Here is a 20,301-nt window from a genome sequence, read left to right as displayed (position 1 = left end):
AAGAGGGAAGTCCTTTACTGTGACAGAGTCCAGAACTCTGGGCCTAGCCCTGGGAGCGGGTAGGGAAGTAGAAGGCCTGGGATCAGTCATGAAGCAGCTCCCTCGTCAAGCTAAGTAGCCAGGGAGATATCTGGAGAACCCCGACACTGAGAAGCCAAGGATCTGGGGACAGGACCCCTGAGACCCCATAGCAGTGCTAGAACTTGAGTTTCCTGCCCCCACTGTCCCCATAACTGTACTCTCTGCATGGTTTTTATTCTCCTTGTGCTTCAGAAAGTCAGAACTAAGTAAGGGCTTGTCCTCACTTCGTCCGGAGCTAAGGGGTCAGCGTGTCTGCCTGGAACCCCCAGGGTGGCAGTGGGGGCCAGGGGGGTGGTGGCACCAGGGGCCAGAGTTGCCCTGACCCACCCAGGTGTGTCCTCAACTTCTAGCCCTGCCCTAGACCCTGGAGGCTGCAGTTTCCGCAAAGATAGGCAAACCCCTTTACACACTTCACAGAACATATACACACCCCTACCAACACGGCATGCCCTCCACATGCAAACACAGAAGGCACACACCCTTCACTCACTCAGCTGAATGTATAATACAAACACTGCGTGTGGGGGCGCCTGGCTGGTGCAGTCGGTGAGGCGTCCGACTCTTGGTTTCAGCTCAGGTCAGGAGCTCAGGGTCGTGATCGAGCCCTGCGTGGGACTCCAAACTCGGCCTGGCCACTGGAGATTCTCTCTTCCTCTCCCTCTGCCCCTCCCACTCCAGCTTGCACTCTCTCTCTCAAATAAATCAATCTTAAAAATAATGTTAACGCTGCATGTAAAAGGGTGGCAAAGGAATGGCAAGGACCAGTGTCGGATGGATGCAACCATCAGGGGAGCTGGGAAGACCTCACTTATCAATGCCAAGTCCTGTGAGATCTTGGCTTCTAGAAACCGTGGGTGGGACACGTCCATTTGCTACGAATGGACTCTGGGCTTCGGAAGGGGAAGGAAACCTGGGACTCCTTGGAACCCCGCTGCAAAGGAATTAAGATGGTAAGAAGACATCTGTGGCCACCAAGGAAAGGCCATGTGCCTGGCTGACGAGGAGGAGAGGCTGGGGAAGGGCAGAGTACAAACTCCAGAGCTTCCTCTTTCCCACTGGGCCAATTACTCGGCCCTATGTGCAAGCAGTCCTGGGAGGTCTGCAGAAAGGAAATTGAACTCTCTCCTGCTAATAGTATCTAAAACCCGCCTGCCTGCCTCAAAGGGTTTGTTGCACAGATAAAATGAAATGGGGTGTTGAAGAGCACATTCATGCCCAAGGTGTCATGTGTTTTTTTTTTCAGCAAAGAGGTCTCTCTGGGAACAGCCTGGAGAAGGCCAGACTTTCCTTCCCAGTGCCCCTCTCCATGTTCTAGCCATCCCCCACCCCAGCTTCTGAGTCCCAGGAGAGGCCTCCTGACCTCCTTTCCCTCACCCCATGGCCAAGGGCTACACACAGCAAGTGGCGTGCGCAGAGCCGGCTGAGGCTTTATTTGGGACAAGACACTCGAATTGGCTTTTAGTTGGAGGCATGGACAAGATGGGGTACCCAGGGCAGCAGACTCCCCCCAGGGGCAGGCTGAGGACTGGGGCTGAGTCTTAGGTGGGTCTCCTGTTCCCAATGCTCCCCTACACAGCTCCTTCCCCCAAAGGCTCTATGGCAGCCACGAGAGTGGGGAGGCTGGGTGGGACCACGGTGGTTGTTCACTTGGACAGGACATCAGATGACTCGGACACCAGCTTCCCGTCACGGGTCTCAATCTTCTTCACCACCACAGCCTTGGAGGAGCTGCCACGGTTGAAGGACCCGGAGGGGCCAAAGCTGGACTGAAAGGAGCTCAGGCCATAGTTGAGGCCAGGGCTTGGGAGGCCCCCATAGGTCGAGCTCAGGCCACCTGGTCAGAGACAGAACAGCCAAATGGGCACAGAAGGTCAAGCACACATCAGGCTCCATGTCCCCATTCCCTACTATTTGCTACATGGTTCCCAGGGCTGGGGAATTCACCCTGGCTCATGATTTTAGGATGGGTGGGGAAAACCGAGAGCTTTGAATTAGTTATGTGACCTTGGACAAGACCTCTAACTGGGCCCCAGCTTGCTCACCTGTACAAGAGGTAAATGACCAGGAGCTGTGTAGAAAGGCCCCGCCCTCCTGCATCCACCCCCAGGCCGAGACACTCACCTGAGAAGCCGCTGGTGGTCTTAGTATGGATACTCATGTTCTGCATCCCAGACTCCAGCCTGTACCCAGAGGATACATGGGACATCAGAACCAACTCCAGGCCCTTGTCCCAGGACAAAAGGACTCAATTCCCACCCCTGCCCACCCCAGGTCCCAGGGCTAGAGCACCAGTCAAAGACCCCAGTACGCACCGGCTCTCCTCGCCCTCCAGCAGCTTGCGGTAGGTGGCGATCTCAATGTCCAGGGCCAACTTGACGTTCATGAGCTCCTGGTACTCACGCAGCTGCCGGGCCATGTCCTGCTTGGCTCGCTGCAGGGCGGCCTCCAGCTCAGCCACCTTGCCATTGGCGTCCTTAATGGCCAGCTCCCCACGCTGCTCAGCATCAGCAATGGCAGCCTCCAGGGCAGCCCTCTGTGCAGGCAGGGGGACAGGTCAGCAGGTAGAGCAGAGTCTGGTTGCCTCCTCCCCCTGCACCCACCCTACCCCTCCCCTCTCTATTGGGAACCAGAGCCCCTCCCTGACCTAGACTAAGCAACTCCACCTAGCTCAAAGAAAATGCTACCATGGGCTTCAGAAGCAGGACAGGGAAACCTGAGCAGCTCCCAGGCACTTCCTTGCATAAACTTCTCACCTGGGACACCATGAGGCATCATCCCCAGCCTAACTAACTGGACCACATCTCTGCTTTCGAGACTGCTTTAAAGCAGCAGAACCTGACCTTACCCTGATATATAAGAGATAAAATAAAGCAGGCTCAAGGGAACCAAAGGTTCCATCCTAGAGCCTAAGCTATCTGTCCCACCACTCTCTGGCCCGTCACAGCCCCAGGGACCTGCTCAGCACGGTTCCCCCACCCAGGGGGCAGTCTGAGAAGCTGAAAGTCTGGTGTAGCATTCCTTTCTCCTGACCCCAGCCTCCTCACTCCTTGTTGCCTTGTCTGCTCTCGCCCAAGAGCAGACTTGTCCAAGGATCCTCTCCCACCCCCAGCCCAGCAATACCTGGTTTTTTAGGGCCTCGATCTCAGCCTGGAGTCGGCTGATGCTCCGATTCACCTCAGAAATCTCCGTCTTCGTGCGACGGAGGTCATCCCCGTGCTTCCCAGCCAATGTCTGCAGCTCCTCGTACTGTGGGTGTGAGGCAGGAGTGAGGCAAGTGCCCCGCTCAGCTCACCTCCCCTTCCCCCCACACACATACACACACACCCCTGCCAGCCCTTTTCCCAGACCTCCAGGCACATGGACATCCCTCTCTTCCCAGCACCCACACGGTGGGCCCAGCTCACAGCAGGCAGGAGAGTTTGAAATCCTGCTCCCACCTCAAGTACTAGGGCACAGAACCAGCCAGAGCGGAGGGCCAGCCTGTGACCCTGCTCTTCACCTTGATCTGGTACATGGTCTCAGCCTCAGCCCGGCTACGGTTGGCGATGTCCTCATACTGGGCCTTGACCTCGGCGATGATGCCGTCCAGGTCCAGGGAGCGGCTGTTGTCCATGGATAGGACCACAGACGTGTCCGAGATCTGGGACTGCAGCTCACGGATCTCCTGGAGTTGGGGGATGGCAAAGGGGGTATGAGGCCCTGTCCTTGCACACAAGGAGCCCCCTTTGGCAGAGGGACTTCCTTAGGGACAAGTCAGGGAGGTCAGCAGAGGAGAGAAGATGGGAGCTAGAGCTGGGAAGATGGGTCAAAGGCCTGAAACCTGGAGGGATATACAGATAAAAGTCAGCAAGGACAAAAGGCCACCTGGCTCCAGGTGAGTGACCCAAGGGGCAGAGCCCTTCCCCAGTCAGCTGCCAACATGGAGCCCCTAAAAAGCTTGCTACAAAGCCCAGAGATTCCGAACAAAGGCTCTGGGAACAAACCAGGTTCAAATTACAGCTGGGTCACCACTCTGTGATGACCACCCTGGACAAGCTATTTCATTCCCAAGCCTATTTTTCTCATCTATGAAATGGGGGACAAAATGTATAGAACAGCCATGTTGGGTTATATCGATAATTGTAATTATTCAGTGGTAAGACCCTGTCTGTGGACGTGCCGGGGGTAGGGAGGAGCCTGACGGGGTGGGGGGCCCTCAGTCTTCAGGCCCCAAGAACATACCTCTTCATACAGCTGCCTTAAGAAGTTGATCTCGTCAGTCAGCCCTTCCAGGCGGGACTCGAGTTCTACCTTGTTCATGTAAGCTTCGTCCACATCCTAAGTGGCAGGGAAAGGGAGTCTGAGCTGAGCGCCCACATAGGACAGCAACCAGGGGAAGCCAGTGGCCCAGACATAGAACCTTCTAACTAAATGACTTTCCCACCTCACTCTGTAGCCTGGTCCTCCAGCCTCTGCCCCATCACACCTGTATCCCCACCCAACCCCTTTACCTCCCTCTCCTGCAGCCCTCCTCCTCCTTCTCCTCCCCCTCCAGGAAGCCTTCTGTGGCCACACCTCCAATTCTGCTCCACTTTCTTAACCATGTCCCAACATCACTGTCCAGAGTTCTGTCCAAACGCACCTAACTACCCCATCCCTGTCGGTTTTTCTATGCTGAATACCTAGGAGATAGCCAAATATCCCATTACTTGGACACATTTAGGGACCAAACCCAGAAAGCCTTAGTCCTAGTCTCTAAGCCCCATCTCCTGCATCTGGTGGAAGGGGGGCTCCCTCACCTTCTTGATGAGGACAAATTCATTCTCCATGTCTGCACGCTCTTTGATTTCCTCCTCATATCTGGTGAGAAACAGACTTAGAATCAGAGGATGAAGGCAAAAGGTGAGTTTGTCCTATGTATTTGGGGAGGCAAGGATATCTAGAAAATTCAATTCATGAAGATGCAGGATACAAGGGCAGGTCTTGTCCTTCTGCCTCAACCAGCACTCTCTCCCCACCCCACAACCACTGGTTGTGGTCAGTCAGCGAGGAAGCCTGTAGCCAGAAACCTCTCTCTGAGACCATGAAAACACATGGGATCAGGCACAGGAAGAGGATCAGCAGCGGGCACTGACACGAGACCTCAGGCAGAACTTTATGGGGTATGCTGGAGCAGGGCCAGGCCTGTTAAGTACACAACAGAGGCCTTTCCCACCTTGGGTTTACCATGGACGTATTAACATATAATCTGTTATCCAAACCCGGGCAGTTCTCAGATTGAGAGGGGGGTGGGCGCTATTCACAATTACACCTGGACAACAGGCACAAAGCGAGATTGTCCTAGAAAACCTGGTCCTCTGATCACCCCAATTATACAGGACTGCACAACCCATCAGGCACGGGGCCACGGGGTCTTAGGCAGGGCCAGCGGACTTCCAGCAGGTAGGGGGCAGGAGGAAGGAGGGCGGCTCACTTATTCTTGAAGTCCTCCACCAGCCCCTGCATGTTGCCAAGCTCCACCTCCAGCTTCAGCTTCTCCTGGCCCAGGGTGTCCAGCTGCCGCCGGAGGTTGCTGATGTAGCTCTCGAACATGTTGTCTATGTTGCTGCGCGCGGTCTTCTGCTGCTGTAGGAGGCTCCACTTGGTCTCCAGAACTTTGTTCTGCTGCTCCAGGTGCCTCACCTGCATAAGGGAAGGAAGAGCAAGAAGGTCCACATCGGGCCCACAAGGCAGGGGAGGGGTCTTGGGGAGAACCAACACTGTCTTTTCCTCTAGCTCCCTTCCAGGGATGTCTCCAGAACCCAGAGAGCTGGTTAACTGCTCTGGGAGGAATCCCCAGTGGCCTGAAAAAGACACCATAGTGAGTAGATTAGGGAGCCATGTCCTCCAAGAGCTGGGGCGGGGGGTTAGGGGGACGACAAGCAAGTGCATGGGAGGAAGGGACGGGCGGCCAGGAGAGTTATGTTGAAATGGTATTTGCAGAACAAACAGGTCTTATTTACTTCGCCTGTATATTACAAATCAGTAAGAAGAGCCAAGTTTTGATTAACACTTTATATGAGATTGAAAAAGACATTTAATTGCTCGTATCAAATAGTATCATCATCATCATTATTATTATATGGAGTGGCTTCGAGGCACTCCTACAGATTACAGAGAAACTGCAGCCCTTCGGCCCGGAGAGCACTGGCCATAAGACCTAGGTTCTAGCCAAAGACTGCTACTAGCTAACCCTTGCTGAGCGACACTGAGTTGCTTCCCCTCTCTGAGCCTGGTCTCAACCTTACAGTGGCCTAGAGGAGCCCAGGCAGGCCCTTTCGGAGCCTCTCTGGGCAGATGTCACTTTCAGTCAGACAAGAGGCAAGAGACTAGGCAGATCTCGGTGCAAACCGAACACCCCCCTCCCCACTGCACTCCCTGAGATTCTCCTCCAGGCAGGCAGAGGTCTCCCCCTTCCCCACTCCACCCCTGAATCCACAGCCCTCTCCTCCTGCCCTCAGCACAAAGAGGTTCCTTGGGCTCAAGGAATCCAGATTTTAGCATGGAACTAAGGCATGTTAGAAAGGATTGATTGATTTTTGGATTGTATTCTTTAAGTAATCTCTACAGCCAACATGGAGCTTAAACTAACAACCCAGAGATCAGGAGTTACGTGCTCCACCAACTGAGCCAGCCGGGTGCCCCAGAAAGGAAATTTTTAAAAGAAAGAATAATAGACGGGTTCCAAGGGCAGGAATGCGTGATCCTTAACCGACCCAAAGACGTGGCTTTTTTTAAATTGAGGGGACTTAAAAGAGAAAGCAGTCTGAAGGGTATGATCTAAATCCAACAAATTCTTCTCTATAAATCCTTTTCTTCCCCAAGTCATTCTGCCCCAAAATTATAAAAAGTAAACGATTTTTGACAGCCTTAATGGGCTGCTTAATATGGGCCAAGCAATGCTAAGCTCTTTACATACATTATACGTTTGAATAGGCAAAACCTCTTTGATTTAGGGATTATCGTGCCCATTTTATAGATGAAATCAGATTTAGCAAGGGAACCCCATCAAAGGAAAGGGCACAGCACGGTGAACCAGGAATTCCGACTCAGAGCCTGCCCTTCACTACCCACTGTGAGGACCCCAGAGCTAACAAAACGCAGTCAAGGAGGAAAGTCGAGGGTGCCTTCTGTCAAGGAGCCCGCAAGCCCTCTCTAAGCAGGGGCCTGCCCATTCCCTAGGGGACTCCAATTCCTAAGGGCGCTACTCTGCCCCAGGATTTGCCTCCTTCCCTTCCCACAATGGCCTCCAGGAGCCAGTCAGCAGGGAGGGGCCCAATCCTCCAGAGCGCTGGGGCCCCGGGGCCCCGGAGGCAGCAACCATCGAGGCTGCAAAACCCGGTTCGGAGCATGGCCCGGAGCCTGGCCTCGGAAAAGTGGAGCCAGGCTGGGGCGGAGCCAAAGGGGGCCAAGGGCCATGTTGAGGAGAGGGGCTTTGGCGGACGGACGCCTTATTTGAGGCCATAAACTCTGGGCTTGAACAGGACAAGAAACCTGGGCGGGGTGTCCAACGCCCTCAGACTTTGAATCCTGGATGGGCTTTCCTGAAGCCAGCTCCTGGCGCCCCCCTCACCCCGACCCCGCCCCCCAGAAGCTATGAGCTGCCCCAGGGAGGGGAGCGCCTCCTCAAGACGGAGGGCCTCAGCCCCTCACCCCAAGACCGAGGGCGAGTCTCTGCCACGCCCGGCCCCGCCCACCCCGGGTTCCCAGGGCAGGGGGCCAGGTCGTGACTCATCCCGATGCCCCCACACTCGGGGCCTGGAATGCCAAAGGCCTCAATCAATATTTGCCCTGAGTCAAGTCACCCGCTTCCTTATTCCACAATCCTATAAATTAAAGAAAAAAAGAAAAAAAAAAAAAAAGCAGAGGGTCACCTTTGGGGAGCCCTTGGGGCAGGGGCAGGGAGAAGGGTTAACCTGGAGCAGGGCTCCCACACCCCCGTCCCACCCCTCAGGTGAGCAGCTCGGACTCTTCCAGGCTGAAAGCTTCACAGACGGGTCAGAACTCGGGTAGGGGTGTGATGCGTGGAGGAAGCCTCAAGGTTTAGAACCAGGGGCTGCCCGGCCCCTCTTCCCCTCGTCGCCCGGGGCTAAACCAAAGGGCACGGGAGGACTGAGTCATAGCTGGAAGGGAAAGTGCGGCCACGGTGGGTGGGGCCAGCAGGTCGCCGGGGGTAGCTGGAGAACTGCCCACAGACAGGGCGACCAAGACACAGGTCGGGACCCCCAGCCCCAGGCACTGCCCGCCATGCGGAGTAGGGAGCCCTCACCTTGTCGATGAAGGAGGCAAATTTGTTGTTGAGGGTCTTGATCTGCTCCTTCTCCTGGGTGCGCACAGCTTGGAAGTTGGGATCCACTTCCAGCTTAACGGGGTTCAGCAGGCTCTGGTTCACTGAGACGGCCGTGATGCGCCCCATACCCCCGGCCCCGCCGCCGTAGGCCCCGACCACACTCATGCTGCTGTTCAGGCCCCCCCGGAAGCTGCCGCCCACCCGGGAGAAGGCGGACGAGCTGATGCAGGAGCCAGGCCCGCTGGTGTAGGAGCGGCTGCTGAAGGCCCGGGGACCGGAGGTGGACACCTTGTAGGACTTCTGGGTCACCCTGACGGACATGGTGGAGGCCGGAGTGGAGGCTGGAGTAGAGGCGAGTAGGCTGAACCTGACAGAGGTTCTACAAGAGGCCGAGAAGCTGCTTCTAGGTAGGAACAACACCCCAGGGTTGGCCCTTTATAAAAGAGAGCCCAGCCCAAGGGGAGGATCCAACGGGTACCTGAGTGGCTAGGCCCTGAAGGGGCTGGGCCTAACCCGACACCTGCCTCCTACAGGCTGGACTCAGGTGGGGGCAGCAGAGAGCTGCTCCCACCCAGGAGCCCACTCTAGCTAGCACTGCCCAGCTTGAGGGGGCGGGGGCATTCCGGAAGTGTAAAAAGCGGGAGAGAACGTCTGGCCTGGAGGGAGCCTGCTGTAAACAAAGAGACTTGGTTGGGGTCACCCAGCCACTGCGGCCCTACTTCTCTCTCTGGTCTCCTTCTCTCCTTGGGGAAAAAATGCAAGGACTGGGAAACACAGCAGGAAAGGGATCCCAGAGAAGCCAACACCCCAAAGACACCAGCTCATGTTCTTCTCTCCACTTAGTGATTATGAAATTCTGCCGAGGCTGGAGGACAGGGCATCTAGGTTCCAGATCCTTGAACCTGAAGCCAACCATCTGCCTAGTCTCCCCTCAGTTATGGCTGTATTCTCTTCTACATATCTGGTGCAGTGCAAAGAGGCACTGGGTGAGTAATTGAGGAATGAATGAATGCACACGCACACACTCACACGCACACACTCACACGCTGGCTGTCTTCCCTCTGGGTCTGTGGGTGCAAGAAATGTGCAACAGAGCATGTTTCCTGGACACCACCTAGTGCCTTCCTCCCCTCCCAAGATCCTAGGATTCCCTGGGACCCTGTAGGCCTTACTCTGAGGCACAGAGAATGAAGAACAAGGGCTAAAGAGAGAAAGATGGGGGAGTTCAGCAGAAAGGGAAGCTGCTGTTATTGCCCTTGCGGGAGTTGTTCCCATGGAACCTGGTGGGTGAATCACGGGGAAAGGAGGCAGGAAAAGGAGGCAGCACAGTGTGGGGTGAGGGGGGGGAGGGCACTGATGTTAAATCAAGCTGGAGCCACCTGGACCCTCTTTCTTCTCCCAGGCCAGAGGAGATGGAGGAAGACTCCCTGCACCTGTTTCCCTGAACCCATTATCAGAATGAGTCAGACGGCAGGTTGGAGCAGGGCACGCACCTGCAGAAGTCTGGAGAATGGGGAGCTGTGCACAGCACCCCAGGCCTGGGCGGGCCGGGTGGGGCAGGCTGTGGGTGTACTGCAAGAGCTGGGCCCTGGAGGCAGAGATTCCAGTGGCATTTAGCTAATGACTGGGGCTAGATTCTCGGAAAGATCCCGCAGGGCATGAAGTGGGGACTGGATGACAACCAGCTGGAGTCCCTTGGAGAAGAGGGACACAGCACACAGCCCCCAGCCCAGGGCAGGGGATGACCGTGACTGCCCACCTGCCAGGAGGGCAGATAGCTTCCTCCCCAGCCTTCAGCAGACACACTCATGCTTCCAGAAGGACGGACACATTGACAGCTACTCAGAGGGACAGAAAGAACCAGAAGCCCCTCTCTCTGGGGACAGACATAAATCCAAAAGACACACACACACACACACACACACACACACGGAAGAGTTCCACTCAGACCGAACACACACACACAAGAAAGCACTTGTCTCTTCCCCCAAACACAAAGCAGAGACTCCCAGAGGGGACACAGAGCCCACATTCCTTTCTCTCCTCCCCTCTTTCCTCCTCCCCTCTTTCCTCCTCCCCACTTTCCCCAGACTTCTGGCCTCCTCTGATTGGCTGACCGAGCAGGGGGAAATCCAGTTTGTACCTGTTTGCACCAGGCCCTCTCCCAGGCCCTTCAAACAATACTTAATTTCAAAGGAGGGAACTGAACGCATGCCGCCCCCTCCCCAACAAACACCCGCACTAGCAAGGTGAAGAGACTTCTTCCAGAGACCAAAGGGAGGGCGCGTGGGCCCACTGCCAAACCTGGGACAGAAAGCGGGAAAGAGAAAGGGAGGGGCTGGTCAGACAGGTACGGCAGCCCTGGGGAGGGAGAACACCAGCTCCCCCACTCCTTCCCCTCCCCCATACTGTAGTCTGGTGGACCAAGGCAGATTGGAGGAGGGGGAAGGGAGAGGACAGCGGAGGCGGGGACAGATGGTACCTGAAGTCCTGAGCACAAAATAACAACCCTGGGCCAGTCCTGAAATCTCAGACCCTCTAACCCAACCTGCCTGCCTGGTTCCCTGGTTCCAAGAGTATCCTTTGTTTAAAGTGAGGACAAAGGGGGCCACAAGGACCCCTGTGGTTTTCAGGCTGCAGAGCTGGCCCAGATCGCAGCGTTAGGGGAGCTTTCTGCTGAGGCAACCCAGAACTCTCTGAGGTAGAAGTGTGTGCCCCTCGTTTGTCCACTCCCTGTTGCCCGGAGACCCAGCCAACCCCTCCCCTGATGCCCCAAGCCAGTCTCAAAGCAGAAGAAGCCGAGCTGCCCTCTCCAACACCCCTGCCTGGGATCCCGGGGTGGAGGCAGAAGGGAAAGGCCCCCAGCACTAGGGCCAAGTGGTGAGGGAAGAGAAAACCAGCCTAGGGCAGCCACAGGCACAGCTCCTTATTAGGCTGACTCTGGCCACTGCGGTCTGCCCAACAAAAGGGAAAGTGTTTGCTATGACTGTGGGACCGGAAAAGCCAGATGACTCTGGCCCAGACTGCCTTTCCAGAGGACGAAAGAGGAGTCAGATGGCATCTCGAAGAATGACCCAGAAGGGGTCATTCTCCTGAGCCCTGGGCACCTGTGTCAGGCTGGGGGGCAGAGGTGGGGGGGCAGGGCAGGGCTAGCATCACGTAGCTTGCAACCATCCGGAAAGAGGGTCTGAACAGAGCTCTTTTCGGTGATCAGGACAGATGGCAAGATACCACACTCACAGCAGAACTGTGTGGTGTGTGAATTATAGGTCAATAAAACTGTTACCCAGAAAAGCCACAAAAGCATAAATTAGCCACATATACAACTGTAGGCCAGCATAGAGATAAGGAGATGGGGGGGCGGAATGTGGGGTGGGGTGGGTTGTTTAGATGCCAAAGGCAAAGAAGTTCCCTGCCTCTACATCAGTACCAGGGCAGTGTTCCCAAAGCACTGAGATCTTATTTGAAATCTCACTGCTGGTAGCCGAGTTTAGCACCTGGGCAGCAGGAACGATTAGTTCGGTTAAGTAGGAAGCCACAGGTGTTGGGAACACCCATCAGTAAGCCACATCATGAATAATAAAGGTGATTTGATTGTTGATTCTTGTGCTGTGTACCTCAAGGCCAAAACTGTTCCAAGTCAATGTTCAATAAATGGTGACTCTTTTTCTTCTTTATCAATGGCTCTGATGATTAAAGCCTGATAATTAAAACCTGCCAGAATGGGAATGGACTGCCTACAGGGGGGGCAAACTCCTGTCCTGAGAAATATGGAAACAAAGGCTTATTTACAGACTGTCCACCAGGCTCACAGTGGAAGGATTCCTAGGTCAAATAAGGGTTTGGACTAGAACTCCCAAATCCTCCCCACTCTGGGAGCCTTTGGTCCATGTCCCACCACCACAGAGCTTTCCACATAGATTAGATGTCCATGAACGTTCTCTGAATTGAAATTTTGATTTTGGGGTGCCTGAGTGGCTCAGTCAGTTTGACGCCTGCCTTCGGCTCAGGTCATGATCCCAGGTCCTGGGATAGAGCCCCATATTGGGCACTTTCTCAGCAGGGGGCCTGCTTCTCCCTCTCCCTCTGCCCCCCCGCTTGCTGCTCCCCCTGCTTGCGCTCTTTCTCTCACTATCCCACTCTCTGTGTCAAATAAGTAAATAAATCTTCTTTAAAATTTAAAAAAGAAAGAAACTTCGATTTTGATAGGACATGTGATTAGAAGTTATTAGAACAATGGGACTCCTGGGTGGCTCCACACCTGATCTCAGCTCAGGTCTTGATCTCAGGGTTGTGAGTTTGAGCCCCACATCATACTTCTCCCTGGGTGTGGAGACTACCTTAAAAAAGAAGAAGAAGAAGAAGAAGAAGGAGAAGGAGGGGAAGGGGAAGAAGAAGAGGAAGTTATTAGAACAAGTATGGGGAAAAGGACAGTGAGGTCAGCTTCATCAGGGAGGAAAAGAGACACAAATTCTTGTCCAAGAAGAAAAATTTGCCTTTATGCTTCGAGATTCTTCTGACAGGTCTAAGAATTAAATTGACATGAGACACATTAACAGGAGAAATCAAATTTAATTACGTACGGGGAATCCTCATAAACATGAGAGATTCCAAAGACAGTTGTGCAAAATGAGGTGTATATGTCATCCTGAATTAAGGAGGAGGCTGTAGGGGTCTGGGACTTTTAAGGGGGATGGAAAGCAATTCACAGGAAGGTGAAAAAGAGTAAATATTTGGTAAACAAATGTTTGCTGGGCCATAAGGAAACAATGGGACACCAAGAGGAATTTTAACAGACTTTGCTAAACTCCTCCCTGTCTACCACCCCCAGTTCATACAGTAATCTGTGGTGATAGCTCCCTTCCTGAAGTAGGTCCTCTATCTAAATTCTTTAGCAGTTAGGGGGATGTCAAAGTCTCCTTCCAAGTCTTTTGGGCCTCGATTGTTTTCAGCTCAAAATCATCCACCTGCCAAAGTGGCACATCTTGGGACCATTCATTCTGCACTCCCCACCCAACAGCCTGGAGATGATGAGGTCTCCTGCCCACTTTCACATCCTCACACCCTCATCTCCACATCTATCAAACTGGAAGAGACCATCCATTGGGTGGGCTGTCAAGACGAGGTGGGAGGGATCAAGTTGGACTCTTTCCCTTTTATTCAGGGTCAGTCCAGAGCTTGCACACCAAAATCATCCAGGCTGTTATCCATCCGGATTTTTTAAAAGCTTCCTCCACTGAGCCAAGGCTGAACACAAGACTTAAGCAGAGGTTCCACCGCCAAGACCTCCAGGAATACACTCTTCTCTCCCCCGAGAAAATAGCTCAAAGCCCAAACTCAGATCACTGCAGGATCCCTCCTTCGATGGATAACATCCCTGTCTTCAGCGGATCACATGCCTGCCCCTCAAGAAGGAAAACAGAGTGACCAGTCCTCAGAGCTTGACATTCCACGGTGCTGGCCAAGGAAACAGACAGAAGCTAAAAGAAGCCCTGACTGGGGCCTGCTTGTGGCCGTGAGGACAGCACTGTGGGGAACCTGAGTAATGGGACATGGAAGGCGGGGCATCACAGGAGAATGCTTCTCAGAGGGGATGAGTCCCTGGAGGAACCCTAGGGAAGGAGTCACACAGGCCCTCCCACAGCTCCGCTGCAGGGAAAAAAAAAACTTTCCCTAAAGAGTGGGTTCAGGTAACCAGACTGGAGTGCAAGAGAGAGGAGAGAAAGCAGGACCTGAGGCTCAGCTCCTGCCCCCACGCCCACCCCCACCCTCTGGCCCTGAGAACTATCCCAGCCTGGGCTGCTTGGCAATGGAACTATTGTCCTGAGGTCTGTTGTTCTGAATTTCCTGCCAGGCAACCTGAGGACCAAGGTAGGGAGTGGGGGCAGGGACCCAAGGTCTTTATTTCACCCATTCATTCATTCATCTATTCATTTGCTTATCAGGCACCAGCCTAAAAAGTCTGGGGAGATAGCTTTTTGGTTCCTTTCGCACCAGTTGTGTACAAGTGAGAGACTCCTTTGGCCAAGGCAAGGTGTATCCTGAAGGTCTCGATTGAACAGTGATCATTAAGAGTCCTTCATCACTAATTCAGTGCATTGGTGGCTAACTATATACTGGGCACGTGCTAGAGAGAACTGGGTCCCTAATGACCTCCACTGTATGTTGGGAGAGACAGATGTGTAATGCCCTTTAGTCAAATACTTTAATAAGGATACTTACATCGTACACAAAAAAGGCCTTACAGGGGTGCCTGGATGGTTCAGTCCATTAAGTGTCCAGCTCTTGATTTGGGCTCAGGTCATGATCTCCAGGTCCTGGGACCGAGCCCCCCCATCAGGCTCCCTGCTCAGCAGGGTGTCTGCTTCTCCCTCTCCCTCTGTGATCTCTCTTGCTCTTAGCCTTTCTCAAATAAATAAATAAAAATCTTTAAAATAATTTTTTGAAAAAGACCTTATAAACATTAATTCCTTTAATCTTCATAAGAAAAGTAAATGTCATAACCACCATTTTAACCAGATGAGGGTAAGAAACATGCCCAAGGTCACAGTGCTGGAAACTTTCTCCAGCTGCACACCACTGTATCATACTTCACTGCTGTGATGAGGAGCAAGGAAAGTGGTATGTTGGGTTAACAGCCAAAAGACGGTCTTCAGGGGTGCCTGGGTGGCTCAGGCGCTAAGCGTCTGCCTTCGGCTCAGGTCATGATCCCAGTGTCCTGGGATTGAGTCCCGCATCAGGCTCCCTGCTCTGTGGGAAGCCTACTTCTCCCTCTCCCACTCCCCCTGCTTGTGTTCCCTCTCTCACTGTGTCTCTCTCTGTCAAATAAATTATAAAAATCTTAAAAAAGAGAGAGAGAGAGAGAGAGAGAGACAGTCTTCAGGTCAGCAAACCAGCACTAGCCAGGCAGGGCCTAAGAGAAGGGCTGAGGATGAGAGGAGCAGAGCGTCAGCACTGGGTCCAAATGTCCCCCAATGAAGCCAGAGGATGGGCAAGCATGCTGAGGTGAGCTTCCTTACCCTCCACGTTGCCTGAAGTCACTCTTGTCTGGGATGAAAACTTCTGAGTCTCCATTTTTCAGCCCCCTCCCCCTAGCCCCAGCTGCTCAGGCAAATCTAGGGCTCTGCTTATAAAGGAGATAATCCGCACCACATGGGGTTGGACAAGAACATTTGAATCTCTGCTACCCCGTATCACTAGAGAGTTCCAGTTTAGGCACACACTAACATGCTAGCCCGGACACCCATCCCACCCCTGGGTGAAGAGAGGGGCTCCTCTCCTGCTCTCTTGATATGCAGGAGCAATGATCTTCTATGCCTGGTACAGAAAAGCAAGTGGCACAACACTGGGGAAGTCATGCAAAGTCATGCACAAAGCATAGTCCTCTGAGAGATGCTTGTCCTGTCTCCACCTCATCCAGGGATAGGGCCAATGCTTAGGTTGGGAATGGCCCTATCACAAATCATGGTGTACAAGGAATGATCATTTGTGTATGGCAGGCGGGGGTCAATGAAAGGCTCAGCTTGAGACCAGAGGGGGTCAGGCCAGAGGCTATGGCTGCCTGAGGCCTCCGCTCAGACATTCAGAGGGCTTATTGGCCCCAGGACTTCGCATACTTACAGCCTCTCCAGCATGGTGGCTGGGACACTTTGGCTTGGGGACACCAGTCTGTTTTGGGGAGGTAAGAAGCTGCAGGAGGAACAGGAAGGAAATGGGTGCCAACAGCTAGAGCACAGCCTCCTGAGAAGGCTCAGGGATCAAGGACACCCATCAAGGGGAGCCATAAATACCTGGGTATCTAGGCACAGCCTGAGGTTAATCAGCCACCATAAAAGTAACCACGGCCCACAGAGAGGCAGGACAGAGGATCAATCTCCTCAAAAGCGAGCTGCCCCAATGCCAGCCTTGCCCGGCCCCACCCTGCCTGCTGGGGTAGGAGGAAGTGAAAACAAGGTGTCACTGCCCAAGTCTCGATTTCCTCCTCTGATGTTAGGGGTTGGTCTCAACAGCCTCTGATATTTCTGACCTTCTCAAGAACATCCACAAGTTTTATGATTCTACAGATCATTCAGAGATTCTAAGGAATTTGGCTTCAGCCCCAAAATAATGAGGATTTTCCTGTGAAGAGGAGAGGTAATGACGATAAACAGGGGGTTTTTTTGTTTTTTGGTTTTTGCTTTTTTTTTTAGCAATGGCTGGATTCTCCCTGGGTACATAGACATACAAAGCTGGACTCCTGCCCCCACGACACACAGGAGGCAGGTGCTCTGCCGGAAGGAACAACCCTTCCCATGCCCACCCACCCCCGCCTGTGCACACACAACCTCAACCTATATAAGCCATCCCCGGACCCATGCACATGCGTACCAATGCAGCTAGTCACTTGTCCTTGCCCTGCAGACACACACACACACACACACACACACACACACACACACATTGCCCTCACGTGACTGTGTGCACCTACCTCAACTTGCCCAGCCATCACAGCCACATACATACCACTCTTCAGTGTACACCACCCCCCTATGCACAAGCAGCATCATCCACACCCCAACACAGAGATACACATGATTGCTCACAACTCCTGACTGCAAGCAACTGAGATCCAGCTCACACGGGTTTCAGTGTAAGAGATCATTTATTTGCTCACACACCTGGGAGGACCAGGGGTGCATGTGACTTTTGGCATGGCCAAAATGAGGGGCTCAGGGATGGCATCAGGACTGTCTTCCTCTACTTTTCCAGTTTTCCTCCGTGTTAGCTTCCTTCTGGGGCAGATCAGCCCCGTGCTACAGCAAGGATGACCACCAAAGGAGGACCTCTTCCCCAACCCTTCCAGCTAAAGCTGCAAGGCTGACTCTCACAGGGCTGGCTTAGGCCACGTGCTCATCCAGGAAACAATCGCTATGGCCAGGGCACCAGAAGACTGTAAATCTGGACTAGACCAGATCTCACTCACGGCCAGTCCCTGGAGAAGGGTGGTCAGCCCCACCCAACCCATATAATAGAAGGGAGCGGAAACAGGTGATTCACCAAAAAAGGTGGAAGAGATGTCTGTCGGATGGATTAAAAACAACAGGTGTTCACTGCCTACACTAACCTGAATGTACACAGAGAAAGGCGTGGAAATCTAGAGGACCACAAGGGTATAAAGATATGGGTGTGCACACTGAGCCCTTGTATAAATATAAATTCTGCCTGGCCAAAGCCTACCTTCTGTACCTTATCAATGAAATATTGATTCCAGAAAAATAAGTGATCCAGACATATGCTACTAGGACTTCAAAGGAAGGGAAGAGCTGTTTTAAAATAGGTCTGGGCTAGGGGCGCTTGGGTGAATCAGTCATTGGGCATCTGCCTTCGGCTCTGGTCATGGTCCCCAGGACCTGGGATCAAGCCCGGAGTCAGGCTCCCTGCTCAGCAGGAAGCCTGCTTTCTCCCTCTCCCACTCCCCCTCCTTGTGTTCTCTCTCTCGCTATGTCTCTGTCAAATAAATAAATAAATAAAATTAAAAAAAAATAGGTCTGGGCTAGGGGCTCCTGGGTGGCTCAGTTGGTTAAGCCTCTGCCTTCTGCCAAGGTCATGATCCCAGAGTCCTAGGACTGAGCCACACATCAGGTTCCCTGCTCAGCAGGGGGGCCTGCTTCTCTGGCCCCCTTTACCCCCACCCCCAGCTTGTGCTCTGTTTCTCTCTGACGAATAAACAAATTAAAAAATTTTTTAAAGATTTTATTTATTTATTTGAGATAGACAGATGAGGAGAACGCACGCATGAGCAGGGAGGGGGCAGAGGGAGAAGCTGACTCCCCGCTGAGCAAGGAGCCCATCGACACAGGGCTCCAATCCCAGGACCCTGGGATCATGACGTGAGCCGAAGGCAGATACTTAATGACTGAGACACCCAGGTGCCCCATAAATAAAATCTTTAAAGAACAGGGAAAAATTATAATAAAATAGATCTGGGCTTGACTGAGTTTTCACAAAACAAGAGTATGGATGAAAAGATCTAGAAACGCGAGGACTCACTGGACAAGAACCAGAATCCTATGGAATGAGAGGAAAGACCAGTGGTGAGGAGGCAGGTGGGACTGAGGGTTTCAAAGGCAAGACAGTTTATCCCGTATGTTGCAGAGTCCCAAGAAGGTGTGCGGCAGGAAGGTGACAGGGTGAAAGCATGAGGTGAAAGCTTGAGCAAGAGAAAGTGAACTGCGTAGGCAGGTGAGATGGCAGAGGCCAGACTGGAGAGAGGAAGGATGGGCGGCGGTGTGGGGTTTTTGCAGAAGGCTCCTGAGGAGCTGTGTGGAATGGCAGGAGCCGTGGGGTGGGAAGGCAGGCATAGAATCGAGCTTTGGTAAGAAGGAAGAACCAACAGGATGTAGAGGTTGATTGCAGGGCCAAGTCCAAGGTGAAGGGAAGCCAGGAGATGACTCAGCTGCACTTCTGGCTGCTCCCTGCTTCCCCCTAGCACCTTCTGCTCCTGCCAGATGGGTGCATGCACTTTATGCATTTGTCATAGCCGCTGGACCTCCCCCTACCATCATGGTCAGCCTACCCGCATCAGACCACACCTCCTTGCAGAGAGGGCAGGGTCTTCTAAGTGTCTGGTTCTGATCTCCGGGCCAGCCTCCTCCGCCTGGCAGGGCACCAGCCCAGCGTGACGGACGTGGAGTGAATGTGCAGACCCTCCCTGGAACAGGTGCTTTGCACCTGCCTCCTTACCACTGTTCATCCCAGGTGCGCACAAGCACACACCTCCCCTGCGGCCACAGCACAAAGAGGCCGCCACGAAACCCTCCATGGTCCTCGACAGCAGACGCAAGCGTGGGAGAGCCCATTTGCTCGCCACTGACCATGACGTGCCAGGAGAACTGGGTCTGACCCTTGTCTGACTCGGGGGTGGGTGTGGGGGCTGGATACACGGAAGCCAAAGCAAGGAGATGCCTGGGATGGTGGTGGGGAGGAGGAAGATGAGAAGCCTGCGAGACACACAACCCCAGGACTGAGGAAGTGAGTCCTGGAGGAGAAGAGGCTGGACCCCTAGGAGAAAGGGGGGACATTCATCTTCACAGCCCAGGAAAGACAGCTAGAATCAGCAGGGAGAAGTCCCAGAGAGATACTTGTCCCTGGGAGCTAAGGCTTTCCAAAAGTTCGAGCCTTGTGCGAGTGGAATCTGCATCATCTTCTGGGAAGTTGTGACTTGTTCTACGTGAGGATGGCTCAAGCAGAAGGCCACGGGGATTCTAGCGTCAGAGGGGCGTGTTCTGAGGGCCTACGGTGGGCACCACTCACTACACCTCCTTTAAACTCACAAAAACCTTCCCTGTTGGGCAGGGAAAGAAAGGTGCCCCCAAGTTCACTCAGCTGTGAGAAGAACTGGAATCTGAACCCTGCGGATTCCTCATGGCTGGCACTGTCCCCACACGTGTTCCCCTGCCCCACAGCCAGGGGTGACAGAAAGCAACAGGAGAGTGAATGCAATCAGAAGAATTGGGGAGGGAGCCTGGGTGGCTCAGTTGTTAAGCGTCTGCCTTCAGCTCAGGTCATGATCTCAGGATCCTGGGATCAAGCCCCGCTTGGGGCTCCTTGCCCCCCATGCTCAGCGGGGAGCTTGCTTCTCACTCTCCTCTCCCCTAGTTTGTGTTCCCTCTCTCGCTGTGTCTCTGTCAAATAAATAAATAATCTTTCCAAAAAATTAAAAAAAAAAAAAAAGAAGAAGAATTGGGGAGCCACTTCCTAAGCATGTGAAGTTGGGCAAGGGACTGAATCTCTCTGAATGTTCCTTTTTCTCAGCTGAAGATGCAGACAATGGCAGCCAGCCAAGAGTGTTGAGGTGAACAGGAGATAGGGGACCAGAGCTTGGCAGCGGCAGGTCAGTCAGTGTTAGCTGGACCCTAGCCACTGCTCCATGC

The 20,301-nt window shown here is 53.5% G+C and overlaps 1 protein-coding gene across 1 annotated transcript; it reads right to left on the bottom strand.

The window, feature by feature from the left end:
- Positions 1-1,619: 1,619 nt before the first annotated feature.
- On the bottom strand, positions 1,620-8,810 carry KRT8 (keratin 8). The gene is made up of 9 exons (XM_032876701.1): positions 8,369-8,810; positions 5,534-5,742; positions 4,860-4,920; positions 4,303-4,398; positions 3,581-3,745; positions 3,202-3,327; positions 2,394-2,614; positions 2,203-2,261; positions 1,620-1,915 (listed from the first exon to the last, which is right to left on the bottom strand). The coding sequence occupies exons 1-9, from the start codon at positions 8,708-8,710 to the stop codon at positions 1,725-1,727; spliced, it is 1,470 nt and encodes a 489-aa protein (XP_032732592.1). The 5' UTR covers positions 8,711-8,810; the 3' UTR covers positions 1,620-1,724.
- Positions 8,811-20,301: the final 11,491 nt, after the last annotated feature.

The sequence above is a fragment of the Lontra canadensis genome, unplaced genomic scaffold, assembly GCF_010015895.1.
Source record: "Lontra canadensis isolate GAN:19392208 unplaced genomic scaffold, GSC_riverotter_1.0 scaffold59, whole genome shotgun sequence".
In the NCBI taxonomy this organism is placed as follows: domain Eukaryota; kingdom Metazoa; phylum Chordata; class Mammalia; order Carnivora; family Mustelidae; genus Lontra; species Lontra canadensis.
The sequence above is the reverse complement of the archived record's forward strand: the minus strand, read 5'-3'. Positions and strand labels throughout refer to the sequence as shown.

Coding starts and splice junctions, on each gene's coding strand:
- KRT8 (XM_032876701.1), bottom strand. CDS start 8,710: ATGTCCGTCAGGGTGACCCAGAAGTCCTACAAGGTGTCCACCTCCGGT. Junction 3,328..3,580: donor AGACCATGTACCAGATCAAG/GTGAAGAGCAGG, acceptor TCACACCCACAG/TACGAGGAGCTGCAGACATT. Junction 1,916..2,202: donor GACCACCAGCGGCTTCTCAG/GTGAGTGTCTCG, acceptor GTCTCTGACCAG/GTGGCCTGAGCTCGACCTAT.